Below are 14799 nucleotides of genomic sequence, written 5' to 3' on the forward strand. Positions count from 1 at the left end.
ATGTATAAACTTAAAGTGCATTCATTTTATCTGACTACAAATGAACATTTGATACTGATTTTTTAAAAATGCTCTAATACAATGTAAAAATGTATTTGATTGAAAATCTTGAGAACAACCTAACTTCCTGAGCTGATTGTGTAATATATTTTCTTTTTTTTAGGTCTAATTAAATAACATTAACATAATCAATCATACTTTATTACAGGTACACACTTTAAATCTCCATCCCACTTCACTAGCAACTTTCTAAGCATATTGCATATAATTATTCTGTATTCCACTTGGAAGACTTGACAAGAGCAGGCACATATTAAGCACTAAACATTCTAAATAAAAAAAAGCTTTACAAAGTATAACAGTAATACTAGCATTTTGGTCCTTACACACCAAATTCAATCATACTTTTGATAATTTACAGGTTTCTGTACAAATTATTAACTCATTAAACTAAATAGCTGAACGACTAGATTCACAATATGGCACAACTGGATAGTTTGGCTCTGGCTAAACTTGTACATTGATTAAGAAATGTGGCTGCCTCGGTGAGTTTACTGAATGTATTTATTCTTATTAATGTTTTTCTCGTGAAGGTCACAATCAATACCAATACCTTCTGTTCTTGATGTTACTGCTGCATCATTGGTAACTATGACGCAAACTTGTTCCACTGCACGACCACCCAGCACCAGAATCTGAGTCTGAATCTTGCCCGGTAACGAGACCTTCTTCTGTAAGCTTCTGTTTCACTGGCTACTGACAAAGCTGATCCACCAACGCGTCGTCTCCAAGCACCAGATGTTGCACCAACCCCAGGGAGAGAAGATAGCGAAGCAGCATGTCCTCTTTGATAGGGTCCATCAAAATTGTTATTGAGATTCCCAAATCGGTATCTATTACGGCCAGGAGGACTGTCCCCCAGGGAACTGGATGAGCTTGCTATTCCTGAAGCACCTACCAGATGTCTTCGGAGATAAAGTAACTGTTCTTTGCACTTCTGTGTTGATGTACGTATTTTGGAAGTCATATAGTGTGGAGTGTACGCTGAATCTGCAGCTGCAGTTGAATGGCAAGAGGACCAGTGACTGTGTGTTGAACAGGTGTGTGCAGATGGCCGACAGTGATTATGTTGAGGCTGGTGAATAGGGGATACACAGCAACATGGTGAAAGTTCTCGACTGTGCCCAGGGCTATGTGGTCCAGCGGTAGGCAAAGATGTCGTTGACAAATATGGGGTTGTATTTGGACTTTCCAATCTTTCACAAAAAGGTGTCTTAGCGAAGTCTAATGAAGAATGATATGCAACTTTAGCAGCGTGTCTGTGATGATGACTGTGCCCGTTATCAAGAATCTGCGCTCGCAAATGCCTTTTCCGCGCACTGAGTTTAAGCCTTTCTTCTAGTTGCCGACACGATTCTTCCAGCCGGCGTTGATGCAGAGAGATGTACTTCTGACTGGTGGCACTCAAACGGTGCCTGTGACTTCCTACAATTCCGTCACTTTCTAAGTCTCGTTCTAAAGTTGTGTGAGGTAAATTTTGAAGGCTTGCCCGTAAACTGGACACTGGAGAATCAAATTCTGATGATGAACTTTTGTTGCTGAATCTACTTCCACTTCGAGAATAGTGTAATGATGAGCTATCATAGTGACCGAGAATGCGATTGATGCGCTCTCTCTCATGTCGGAGGTTGTTAATTTCTTGGGAGAAAGTTTTTCCTCTTATTCCTGAACCAAGTTGACGATGTATGACCACTAGACAAATCAAAACGTCTGGCACTTCTACGGTAGTTTTGAGGTGGTTTCCTTCCTCCACCATCTAAATTCTCGACATCACTTGAGGATTCAAAACTAGTCTGGGCCACACTTGATCTCATTTTCACATTGCTTGGCTGGTGTTGATCAGTTTGCACTGCAACAGAATTAACCTTCTTACTTTCAGGCAGTCCTGCTGGGCTGGTGGTGCCATTTGCTTCTTCAGCTACTGGAGCAAGAGCAACTCTCTGATTGGGATTTGCAATCTGATGGTGTAACACCAAAGACGTTTCAGATAAAGTTTTTAGTATGGTTCCTGCCTCCTTCATAACCTGTGAAAGAGCTACCCAGGTGTGAGAAAGGCCTTCTGCATTGCGCAGTGCAATGTCTCCCTCACTTCTACACCGCGGTAATTGTTGGTTCCTGTGTGAGGACATGATTGAAGGCGCAGTTTCTGTTGCCGGTGTCGTTGGTGCTGACATGATGTTAATGGGGCTTGTTGAAATCACGGACGCAGTGTCATCTGATGGAGAACTGCAATATGATGAGCCAAAATGTCTTTTTGATATCATTCTAGTTACAGGTGAATTTGTCAGACTATTTGGATCTTGTGCTTCTAGATTGCTGTCCAAAGATTGTAAGATACCTCTTGAGAGAGGTCCTTCAGATGTTGAAACTGCAGTTGATACAGAAGAAATTTGTTGTGATGATACGACACAGGATGAGGGAAACCCGGCTGAAGACATGCCAAAGGGTGTCGGGCCTGAAGGGGAGAATCCTGACGCCAAAGAAATGTTTGATGACGTAAACAAATCTGAATACTGGGAAAATCCCGACACAGAGTTATCATCTGTTGATAACGATTTTCCAAATGATAGAGACACACCAGATGATTGTGAATCATTCAGAGATGGAGAATTGCTGGATTTTTTTGAAAGGCCTAATGAAGGTGGTCGACTTGTTTGCCTGAACTGTTGACGGACCTTTGAATAATCTGGATCTTCTGTAGAAGTGGATTGCAATTCTCTTGAATTAGCTTCAGGCTCTTCAGTGCCCTTCATACTCTCTGCTCCTGTTTTATTCACACGATCCCGTATGTGCTCTGGTAACTGGAGTGAAAACATTTCTTTCAACTTGGACCTTGGCAGTGGAATGTCATCACTTTCACTTGAAGAATTCATTGCAGCTCTCCTGATTGTCCTCAGAGTGTGAGTGGTTTCAGGTGGATGTTCGTCTGAAGGAGACTGAGGTGATATGGGTGAAGGTGGCGTCTGAGGAGGGGGGGTTGAGGCTATAGGAGCTAAACTAGGCTTTTTCATTATGGACTTTGGTGGAAAAACTAGCTTTGCAGATTCCTGTGAACGGATTTCTGGAATTTCATCAATTTCTAGCGCTCCACAACCTTGCAGGTCTGTCCATGATACTGATTTTTTGTTAAGTTTTTCTGGGGTTTGGCGACAGTGAAGCTGTGGTGAGGACTTGCTCGACTCACCTGACATGACCCGGATTGTTGTAGGATTAACTGGACGACCCAGGATCATGCCCTTGAAGTCACACCAGTTAACCTGGCCGAATGTTGGGACTGGTGAAGGGCGATTTGGCAAACACATCATCATCACCAGAACTGCTTGTATTAATAGCCTGATCATCAGCATCTGTGACCACAGCTCTTCTGCGAGATGCTTCGGGAACTTCTCTTGAATCAGTTTGTTCACCATGAGTCTTAACTGGTATATGACATCGGTTCTGTCTCACAGTGCTTGCATCCTCTGTTATGTCATCTTCATCCGATTCAACAGAGGAGAAACGCCTTCCTCTGGCTAGTATATCTTCCAGTTCTTGTGTCACCACTTCCTCTAGGCTGCTGGTTCGTTGCATTTCCGTTTTTTGCTTAGCCACCTGAATTTTACTTAAATTCCAATACACAGAATCCAAAGATGTGGAGCGAACAAGCCGGCCGCATTTTGCCTTGTACAGATCAAAGAAATGGGCTTGTTTTAATTCAGTTGACGTATCAAAACTCAAACCTACGTGCGACAAGTCCGAGGAACTGCGATAGTTTGAACCATTGGACTGGGTAACATTTGCTTGTAATAAATTGTCCTCGGATGGTCTCTCGTCATCTGGATTCATGAAGATGAACGTAATACTCTCATCTGAAGCCCCCCATTCATCACTCTGGTCTTGTTCCATGAGGAATTGTCCCCGCCAAGCTTCAGAAGTAAGCTTCAGTTTTGGGTTGTCCACGCTCTTATCAACCACATATGTCTGCTTATCTTCATGGGTGGTTGTTGTTGATTTAGAAGAGTAATTTGACACAGTAACTTCAATTCCATGTGAATGTTCTTGTATAGTATTGTCCTTCTTGATATTATCCTTATCTATTTCAGTGCTCTTTAATTCTGTTATCTTAGATTCTAAAACATTCATATTCAATGTCTTTCCATAGTTCTTTGTTTGATGTTGCTCCTGTTGATTCGAAACAACTGCAGAACTTCTCGTGCCAAAACTTTTGAATACACCAGTAGTTTTGGACTCAACTTCCTTGTCATCTGATAACCTTGCTTGAAAAGATGCTTGTGTATCATCATATTTCTCAGACTTGCTGTCGAACTTTCCTTGGACATTGTGACTGACGGAAGCTGGTACTGCTCTCGCATTGTCCTCTTTCTTCAGCGTGGAATGGTCCTCTACTTGGACTTGCTCTCTTTCTGGCTCATAAGCTGGGTAGGTCATCTGATTGAAGACCTGACCTGCCAGTTTACGTGAGTAGAGGGATCGTTTAAGTTTTGCCAAGCTGTAATTTGCTGTGTACTCAGGCTTTTGTTGCTCAGCTTTATATATCACCTTAGCATGACTTCCAAGCGTCTTGTCGTCAGTCTGCTCACAGGCTTCTTGTGGCTGCATTATGGTATTAGAGAAGCCGGTCACGACAGTGTGTGGTGGGTGGGTGACTTGCCGAATGAGTTTACGTTGAACATCATCTGGACTTCTCTTCTGTAAGTGCTGGTTCATCTCAGTTGGACTTGTTGATGTAGTAGCATGACGTGAATCAACCTGTGGATCGCTTTTCTTTTCATTGGGAATATTTTTCTTAACTTCTTTTCTTTGAGAAACTTTTGCAGCAGTGCTTGATATGGACTTATTCTCTTCAAATGAAATTGCTTTGTCTTCCCTTAAAGTTTTTATCCCCGTATCAGGAGCAGTCAATTTTCCCAAATGGGGCAAATCTGCTGTTTCTATAAGTTTTGCATTCTCTACCTTTGCCACACTGTAATCAGTTTCTGTTGTTTCATGGAATACAAAATTTTCAAGCTTCTCAATGCACCCTTTTGCAACTTTTCCTTGCTCCTTCCCTCGACTTCTTTTGCCTTCATTCTTACTGCTATTGCTTGGGTTCTGCACTTTGGTCTTGACAGGAATATACTGACTTTCTGATAATGCTGATGTGTGCATTGCACTGTCTCTATCTTGCAGCTTTGCTAAATATTCCTCAGTAACTGAACTTGTACTTCTGCCAAAGCCTGCCAAAGCGCTCTGACCAATGACGTTCGTGCTGGCAATGGGCTGGCCCTCGTTGCCATGCGGTAAACTGATGTTACCTGGCAGAGCGCTCTTGAGGCCCTGGTCTACACTCCTGCTCCTGCTACTCTCTCGTCCCGCTACCTCACCCCTCTCTGCCTGCTTTGTCTTCTCCTTTTCTTTGTAAGTTTCCTCTGAGACTTCTTGCTCTAATGTTACACGTGGAACACTGCAAGATGAGACGACTACATTCGGATCTTGAGCACAACTAATAATATTGCCAACATGCCCCTTTTTATAGAGGTAATTGTCATTTTGGATGGATTCAGAACCTTTGGCTGAATTGGCAGTCACACAAGGCAAGTTTCCGATGGTACTTATTCTGCTGGCTGTCAGTGATTTCTCTCTCTGCATATCTAAATTTCTTATTTCACTTCTATTTTCAAGGTGTACTACCTGTGAGCTACTCACGTTTTTGTCATCTTTACATATACGAGAGGTCATAGATGTTACACTATCAGAACTTGAAACTAGGGCTGAATCTTCTGCTGAGAAAAATTCCTCTTCTGATGTTGCAATGATTTCCTCTCTGTAATTTCTTTTTGGCAAGCTCAAGCCACCAGCACTAAGCTTTTGTTCTGGTTTATTCTCTAATATTTCTGGTGTGTAAAATATTTCTTCATCCTCAGTATTACTGGTGGGAAGTGCCTCTAAGCTTTCAATATCATATGAAAATTCGCTGGCTGTCGCAAATAAACTGTCACCTTGAGACACAGATTTTGTTTGAGGAGTCTGATGGCCTACTCTTCCATGCAACGTTTGCAATGTATTGTGAGAGATGTTTAATGGAGACATTTTCTGTTCTGTATCTTCCAATTTTGAAACTTTAGAAACTGTAAAGGCAACCCTTCCTGACTCTGACTCTGGTACAAGAATGGATGTCTCCTTAGTGAACTTTTCCAACTCTGTTGGAGTTGCTGTGGCATACGCACTGTCTTCAAGAGAAGACTGTTCCTTATCCATCACTACACAAGTTTGTGCATTTATGGGAGTTGAAGCTGCAAGAGGTGTGTGGTCTTCACCATCAACAAATGTAAGTGGCTTCAGTGATCCTCTGGAGTTCACAGTTACTGTGTTATAATGTTCACCAAATGATATGGCCTGTGCCATCTGAGGCTCCCTTGTTTGATCAGGTTTTTCTGTACTTTGAGGTATATGATGTGTTACTCCTTGGATACTGCTAGGTCCATGTGGATTCTCCAATCCCAATGTGACCGATGACTGCGCCGTCATTGTCTGTACACTGTCTGGTACTTCCATGAACATGTAAGGCCTTTCTTGGGCACTGCTCATCACCTGTGGCAACTGAGAAACCACTATTGGTGACTGTGTTTGTATAGGTTTGGTTCCTTCCATTGCAAGGCGAGGGGTCTGATTAGTCACAACCCTCACACTACTTGATTGTGGCAAAAATGAAGCCAGTGAACATGATTCATTCATATCTACTTCAGAAGCTACTGCTCGAGTTACTACAAAGCCAGTGCGAGTTTCTTCCTGGTCACAGATAACTCCTTCCATCCGAGTCGGCAAATGAGTGACTGTTTGTACATTGCTTACTCTCTGTTCTGTCAGTGGAATTACTGTTTCCCATCTTTCTGAAGTCAATGTGGTGCCATCATTTATAGCCACCTCAGATGGTTGATGAGACACTGTCGAAGCACTGGTGGCTCCTATGATATATGGTGTTACTTGTTTTAAAGGTTGAACATTACTGGCCATCTGCAGTGAGGGTAGAATTAGTGACTGTGACTTTTCTAAATCTAACTGTGCAGTCCTTGTCGCCTTCATTTCTGACATAGCACTTCTACCTGCTTCCATAGTCACATGTGTATGATGAGGCACTGCATCAGCACCGCTCAAAACACCTGTATCCTCGCGTGCTGTCTGACGAAGCAAAGATAAGACACTGCAAGTCTTCGGGATCAATGGTGAAGTCCCTAAATGTGCTTCTTCCATGTCTACCTCCAAAGACGTTGCATGCAGGACCCCTGACTGGGCATTGGCTTCCTCCATGCTCCCGGGTGCTGTCTGAAGAGTTGCTGACTGGCCAAGCCTCGCTCTTCCCATGTCCGTGAGTGATTGTTGAACACCTGCTTGCATACCACTGGTTTCTTGTGATGTAAGTGGAAATATTGAATGCGATTCTTCTAAACCAAGGTCTGTAGCCACTGCCTGCTGGATTACTGCCTGATCTCTATTTTTAACCATCATCTGAGGCATTTCCCGAGTCTCCACTGACACACTACCTGTTTCTACGGGCAACTGGCTTTGCTCTTTCACTGCCTGGACTCTGTTCCTTCCTTCCGTGGCCACATGCAGTGCCTGATGTATCGCTGCTTTCATACTATTAATCTCCTGCGGTAAAAGTGGGTTCGCCGAATGGGTTTCTTCCAAATCGAGCTCTGATGTTAATGCTTGTTTTATCTCCGCCTGGGCACTGCTAGCCTCTCTCACAGCAGGAGTCTGAAGAGGCACTGCCTGGGCACTGCTAGCCTCTCCCGGGCCATCTGAGGTGTCTGAAGAGGCACTGCCTGGGCACTGCTAGCCTCTGCCAGGGCCATCTGAGGTGTCTGAAGAGGCACTGCCTGGGCACTGCTAGCCTCTGCCAGGGCCATCTGAGGCGTATGGAGAGTCACTGCCTGGGCACTGCTAGCCTCTCCCATGGCCATCTGAGGCGTATGGAAGAGTCACTGCCTGGGCACTGCTAGCCTCTCCCAGGGCCATCTGAGGCGTATGGAGAGTCACTGCCTGGGCACTGCTAGCCTCTGCCCGGGCCATCTGAGGCGTATGGAGAGTCACTGCCTGGGCATGACTAACCATCCGAGTCGTCTGAATCTTCACTGCTTGGGCACTGCTCGTCCCTTCCTCTGCCTCCTGTGGCGTCCCTTGACTCACGACTCTCACTCTTCCGGCGTCCTGCGGTAACAACTGAGTCACTGTATGGGTTTCTTCCAAATCGAGTTGCGGTTTCACTGCTTTTCGGATGGTGGCTCGAGCACTGCTGGCCTCTCTCATGGCCATCTGGGTGTCTGGCGTCACTGCCTGCGAACTGTTGGTTCCTTCCATGGCTACGTGTCGTGATTGTGCAATCACTGCCTGAGCACTGCTGGCTTCTGCCACGGCCATCTGAGGTGGTTCAACGATCACTTTCTGAACACCGCCCATTTCCAGCGGTGAAAACTGTGTTTGATTCTTCCCAATCCAGCTCGAGACACGGCCGACAGATGACAGATGCCCGGGCACTGCCAACGTCTACAGCCGTCTGTGGTGTTTGAACAGTCACTGCCTGGGCACTGCAGACTTCTCTAAAAGCCATTGGGGTGTCTCAAGACTCACCCCCGAGCACTACCAGCTTCTACAGTCTCTGTGGTGTTTGAACAGTCACTGCCTGGACACTGCTACTTTCATCCATGGCTATCTGTGGTGTCTGAGGAGTCACTGCCCGGACACTGCCCACATGGGGTGTTTGAACAGTCACTGTCTGGGCACTGCTAGTCTTTCCCATAGCCATCTGCGGTGTATGAAGTGTCACTGCCTGGTCACTAATAGTTCCTTCCTGTGGTGTCTGATGAATCACTGCTCTCAAATGGCTGCTGTCCGTTGGTAACAGTGAAATCACTGAATGCGATTCTTCTAAATTTAGCTCTGAACTCACTGCATGTTGGACCTCGGCACTTATGGGAACTGCCACAGTCATCTGAGGAGTCTGATTAATCACTGCTTCTTCACTGCTAGCTGCAATCATGGACATCTGAGGTGTCTGATTAATCACTGCTTCTTCACTGCTAGCTGCAATCATGGACATCTGAGGTGTCTGAACAATCACTGCTTGGACACTGCTAGATCCATCTCTGGCTACTTCAAGTCTCTGAACAGGTGTCGCCCGAGAATTGATAACTGATTCTGTGGCCAATTGATATGCCTCAAGAGTCACTGTCTGGGCACTGCTAGCTTCTCCGATGACCATTTGTGGTGTCTGAACAGTCACTGCCTGGGCACTGCTCATTCCTTCATTGGCGAGTGCACGAGTTTCATCAAAACAAAGTTGTGAAGTCACTGCTTGCTGGATCACTGCATGAGCACTGCTTGTTCTTTCTGTCATCCGTGGAGTAGGATGAGTCACATCCATCGCACTGTTGGCATCTTGAAGATTCACTGCTTGGGCACTGCTAGCCTCTGCCAGGGCCATCTGAGGTGTATGGAGAGTCACTGCCTGGCCACTGCTAGCCTCTGCCAGGGCCATCTGAGGTGTATGGAGAGTCACTGCCTGGCCAATGCTAGCCTCTGCCAGGGCCATCTGAGGTGTATGGAGAGTCACTGCCTGGGCACTGCTAGCCTCTGCCAGGGCCATCTGAGGTGTATGAAGAGGCACTGCTTGGGCACTGCTAGCCTCTGCCATGGGCCATCTGAGGTGTCTGAAGAGTCACTGCTTGGGCACTGCTAGCCTCTCCCATGGCCATCTGTGGTGTCTGAAGAGGCACTGCTTGGGCACTGCTAGCCTCTCCCATGGCCATCTGAGGTGTCTGAAGAGGCACTGCCTGGGCACTGCTAGCCTCTCCCATGGCCATCTGAGGTGTATGAAGAGGCACTGCCTGGGCACTGCTAGCCTCTCCCATGGCCATCTGAGGTGTATGAAGAGGCACTGCTTGGGCACTGCTAGCCTCTGCCAGGGCCATCTGAGCTGTATGAAGAGGCACTACCTGGGCACTGCTAGCCTCTCCCATGGCCATTTGCGGCATTTGAGTAGTCACTACCTCTGCACTGCTAGCCTCTCTCACGGGTATCTGCGATATTTGAATAGTCACTGGCTGGGCACTGCTAGCCGCTCCCCCAGCCATCTGAAGTGTGTGAACATTCACTGCCTGGGCACTGCTAATTGCATCCACGTCGATCTGAGGTGTTTCATTTATCACTGCTTGGGCACTTATACCTCCTTCCATGTCCATCTGTGATGTCTGAATAGTCAATTCTTGAGCACTAAAAGCCTTTCCCATGGCCATCTGATGGGTTTGAACTGTCACTGCCTGGATACTGCTAGTATCTCCCGAGGTCGTCTGTGGTGTTTGAACAATCACTGTTTGAGCACTGTCTATTCCTTCTTTAGCCACCTGAGGAGTCTGACGAATCTCTGCTCTGAAACTGCCGGCGCCCTGTGGCAAAAGTGGAATCACTGAATGTGTTTCCTCCAATAACTGTGAGGCCATTGCTTGTTGGATGATGGCCTGAGCACTGCCAGCCTCTTTCAAAGCCACCTGGGACACTGCCTGGACTCTGCTAGCCCTTTCCACGCCCAGCTGTGATTGTGGTGACTGATGAGTTACTGCCTGGGCACTGCTAGTTTCTTCCATGGCCATCTGTGTAATATGAGCAGTCTCTGCCTGGACACTGCTGGTTCCGTCTGAGGCTATCTGAGGTATCTGAACAGCCACTGCCTGGGCACTGGCAGCCCTTCCCGTGGCCATCTGTGGTATTTGAAGAGCCACTACTTGGGCATTGCCATCTTCTTCCATGGCCATTTGTTTAGCCTGAGCTGTCTGAATACTGATAATTCTTTCTTCGGTCATCTGTGGCGTCTGATGAATCACTGATCTCACACTGCCAGTGTCCTGTGGCACTAGTGGAATCACTGAATGTGTTTCGTCTAAATGTAGCCTTGAAGATGTTGCTTGCTGAATCACTGCCTGGGCATTCCTAGCTTCTCCCAAGGGCATTTGATGTGTCACAGTCACAATCTGGCCACTGGCTATTTCTTCCTTGGCCATCTGCGCTGTCTGATGAACCATTGTTCTCACACTACTGGTGTCCTGCAGTAACAGTGAAACCGCTGGATGTGATTCTTCCAAATCTAGTTTGGAAGATACTGCTTGCTGGATCAGTGCATGGGCACTGCTCGTTCCTTCTTCAGCCACCTGTGGTGTCTGACAAATCACTGCTTTCACACTGCCCGTGTCCTGTGGTAATAGCGGCCTCACAAAATGCATTTCTTGCCAATCTATGTCTGAAGTCACTGCTTGTTGGATCACTGCCTGGGTCCTACTGGTTTCTGGTATGATCATCTGAGTTGTCTGAACAGATGCTGGCTGGGACTGCTAGATTCTCCCATGGCCATCTGAAGTGTTTCGGGAGTCACTGTATGATCACTGCTAGTCATGGCCATCTGAGGTGTTTGAAGAGTTGCTGCTTGGGCACTGCTCATTTCTTCATCGACTACATGTGGTATCTTATGAATCACTACTGCCATGCGGCTAGTTTCCTCTGGTAGTAAAGGAATCACTGCATTTTTTTCTTCTAAACCTAACTGTGAAATCACTGCCTGTTGCATAGCTGTGTGGGTACTCTTTGTTTTTTCCATGACCATATCAGAAGTTTTCTGATTCACTGCTTGGGCACTGTCCAGTCTTGCCTTTGCTTCCTGAGGCATCGGAAGAGTTATTGTCTGAGCACTGCCAGTTTCTTCCACAACTGAATGAGGTTCATGATATCTTAGTTCCTGGACACTCTGTGCTTCCTTCGTCGCCATATCCACAGTCTGAATGTTAATTCCTTTCTCCGCGGATGCCAGTGGAATTACTGCCTCACCAAAGTTAGTTTCTACGGACATTTGAGATGTCTGAAGAGTCATGGCTACAGCTCTGCCAACTTGTGGTGACTGATGTATCACTGTCTGACCACTACTAGCTTCCACTTGTGTACACAATGACTGGCCACTGCCACCTTCCATGGCCATCTGAGGTGCCTGATGAATCACAGTCTGATCAGTGCTGGTTTCCAAGGCCAATGTTGTTTCCTGAAGAATTGCTGTTTGGCCACTTGCAGTTTCCTTGGCCATTTGCAGTGCTGTTGTGGCACAATACTAGTTTCCACAGATTCCTGTGGTGCTTGAAGTGTATTTGCTTGGCTAATGCTAATTTCCATGGCCACATGTGGTGATTGCAGAATTCTTTGCTCACTAATATGTGACGTCTGATGAGTCACTGCTCTCATATTGGTGGCTTTCTGAGGCAAATGAGGTATCACTGCGTGTGATTCCTCCAAATCTAGACTGGAAGTTTCTGCTTGATAGATTGGTGTCTGGACAACTACACCTTCCAAAGCCATCTGAGACATTTGCTGAATCGATGCCTGGGCACGATCTGCTCCGTCCACACTTCTAGCTTTCCCCATAACTGTCACAGGTGTTTTATGAGGCAGGGCCCGGTCACTGCTGACTTCTGTTGTTTGATATGTTATTGCCCTGTCATTGCCTAATCCTTCCACTGAAAATTCATGTGAAGCTACTTGCACACCAGCTGCTGTTTCTGGTGTCAATGGAGTTACTGAAAGTGACTCTTCCACTGACAGTGTTGAAGTCAGAGGATGAAAGATCACTGCATGGCCATTTTTATTTTCTTCCAAGGCCACATGCTGTGTTTGAGGTAATGTTACCTGAATATTGCCAGCTTTTCCCATGGCCAAAGGTGGTGTTGGAAGAGATACTACTTGGACACTGCCAGCTTCTTCCACAGTCAAAGGTAAAGTCTGCTGAGGTATTGTCTGGACACCCATCTCCTCCGCTATGGCCAACTTAGATATGGGGATAGCTACTTTGGACATTTGTGATGTTTGAAGAAACACTGCTTTTTCACTGCCCTCTCTTTCTACAGTCATATTTGGTGTACTGTCAGCCACTGCCTGGAGATGACTAGCTTCCTCCATTGCCTCTTCAAGTGGCTTGGAAATCATTGCTTGTTCCACAATTAAGGGCTGAGTCTGATGAATAGCAGAAGCCAATACTGTAGTATGACTTGTTTGAGGTGCAAGTGGAATAACTGATTCTGATACTTCCATCTGTAACTTTGAAGTTGTTGCATGGAAGGGTACTGAACTGACATTGTCACATGGCGCTTCTAGCTTTGAAGTTACTGCTTTTGAAATTATGGGGATTTCGTATCTCACTGCTTGTGTACTTTTGGTTTCTTCGATGGTATCATGAGGCATTTGAGAAGTCACTGCTTGCACATTTCCAACTGTGTAAGATAACCTTGGCATCATTGAACATGATTCCTCCATATCTGACTCAGAACTTACAGTTCCTACAGCAAATGATCTTTGTAGTCTACTTTGATTCACTGTTGAGACATCACAAGTTCCTTCCATCGGTATTTGTTGTGTTTCATATGCAACTCCTGAAATACTGCTGGTGGCTCCTTTCATAACTACCTCGGGTTTCTGAATCACTGCCTGGACATTGGTGGTCAAACAGGGTAGTAGTTGAGACACCAAATGCAATTCTTCTGTATCTAATTGTGCCTGGCCTCTGGCATATTCTTCATTGATTATTTCTGATTTGGTTAAATGAATCACATTTTGGTCTCTCTCTATTACCTCAGGTGATAATGGAATTATAGTATCATAATCTGTGTCTAATTGCAAAACCCCGGTCAAGTTTACAACTTGGGTACTTTTGATAGCCATCTGTTGTAGGGGATGAATTTGGTCACCATTGGATTCCTGTGGTGTGAAAGACATGCTCCTTCAACACTCTTTACCACTGTTGACATTCTTGGATGTAGTGTCTGTGATTCTTCAGCAAACTCTTGTGGTAAAGTCAGCTGGTCCAGTTAAAACTGGTAACCAACTGCCACATGTGTGTTTGATGAAGATCAGCTTGGGCACTGCTAGTACCAATGATTTCTGGTCTAAAGGCATTTATTTTTTGTGTCTGAGGAGTTGCTGCTGGAATGATACTACTAGCTACCTCAACAGGCATCTGTGCAACATGAGTCAGTGCCTGAAATTCCTCTGCAGCCATTTGTGGCACTACTGCTTCAGTCCCTTCCTGCAGTATACGATGCAGTTTGTCCTCAGGTATTGGTGCTACTGCTGAATGCAATGTCATACCTCCTTTACCCAGCTCAGGAGCAAGGGTTTTGGGGTCCAAAGGCGTACTTGCTACTAAAGCTGAAGATTGTGGTACCATTGCCATCTCTTGGCAAGTCTCATAATCTGCCACAGAATTTTGAGGTGTTAAAGGTGTTACCAATGATGAAATTTGTGGTAGGAATGAGGTGGTTTCCTGATACACACCTACATCCAAAACCTGGGGCATTGGAAAAGCAACTTCTAATGAGTGATCACTTGTAGCCATCTGTGATATTGACTTAACATTAGGTTGTTGTGCTGAACTTGGGAAACATGCATCTGCAGAGCTCTCTTCTTTCAGTCGAGTAATCAATACCTTTTCTGTGTCTCCCTGATTATTATGTGTTTCCTCTAGTGTTCCTTCCACTGCTGTGCTTTCTTGCAATAAAGCTACTGGACATTCAGAACTGAGCTTGGTATCAGCAATCGAACTTGCGGCCTCATATATACTAACTTCCATTACAGAATTTTGTGGTGTCAAAGGAGGCATCTCCTTAGAACTCAGTGATTTCACACTTTCCATTTCATGTGACATGACCTTTCCTTCTGATAATTTAAGAGGCA

At 45.6% G+C, this 14799-nt stretch overlaps 2 protein-coding genes across 3 annotated transcripts; both read right to left on the bottom strand.

Annotated features, from left to right (window-relative positions):
- Window positions 1-3045: 3045 nt before the first annotated feature.
- LOC119588757 lies at window positions 3046-7729 on the bottom strand. Its single transcript, XM_037937396.1, has one exon. It carries the CDS (start codon window positions 7675-7677, stop codon window positions 3313-3315), a length of 4365 nt encoding a protein of 1454 aa, XP_037793324.1. The 5' UTR covers window positions 7678-7729; the 3' UTR covers window positions 3046-3312.
- Window positions 7730-7940: 211 nt separating this feature from the next.
- On the bottom strand, window positions 7941-11527 carry LOC119588758. 2 transcript variants are annotated; one of them, XM_037937398.1, is made up of 2 exons: window positions 10035-11527; window positions 7941-8136 (listed from the first exon to the last, which is right to left on the bottom strand). In XM_037937398.1, exons 1-2 carry the CDS (start codon window positions 11388-11390, stop codon window positions 7984-7986), a joined length of 1509 nt encoding a protein of 502 aa, XP_037793326.1. In that variant the 5' UTR covers window positions 11391-11527; the 3' UTR covers window positions 7941-7983. The 2 variants fall into 2 exon arrangements, with proteins under 2 accessions (XP_037793326.1, XP_037793325.1); XM_037937397.1 differs by having other exon boundaries at window positions 9927-11527.
- Window positions 11528-14799: the final 3272 nt, after the last annotated feature.

Source organism: Penaeus monodon, chromosome 24, assembly GCF_015228065.2.
Source record: "Penaeus monodon isolate SGIC_2016 chromosome 24, NSTDA_Pmon_1, whole genome shotgun sequence".
Classification (NCBI taxonomy): Eukaryota; Metazoa; Arthropoda; class Malacostraca; order Decapoda; family Penaeidae; genus Penaeus; species Penaeus monodon.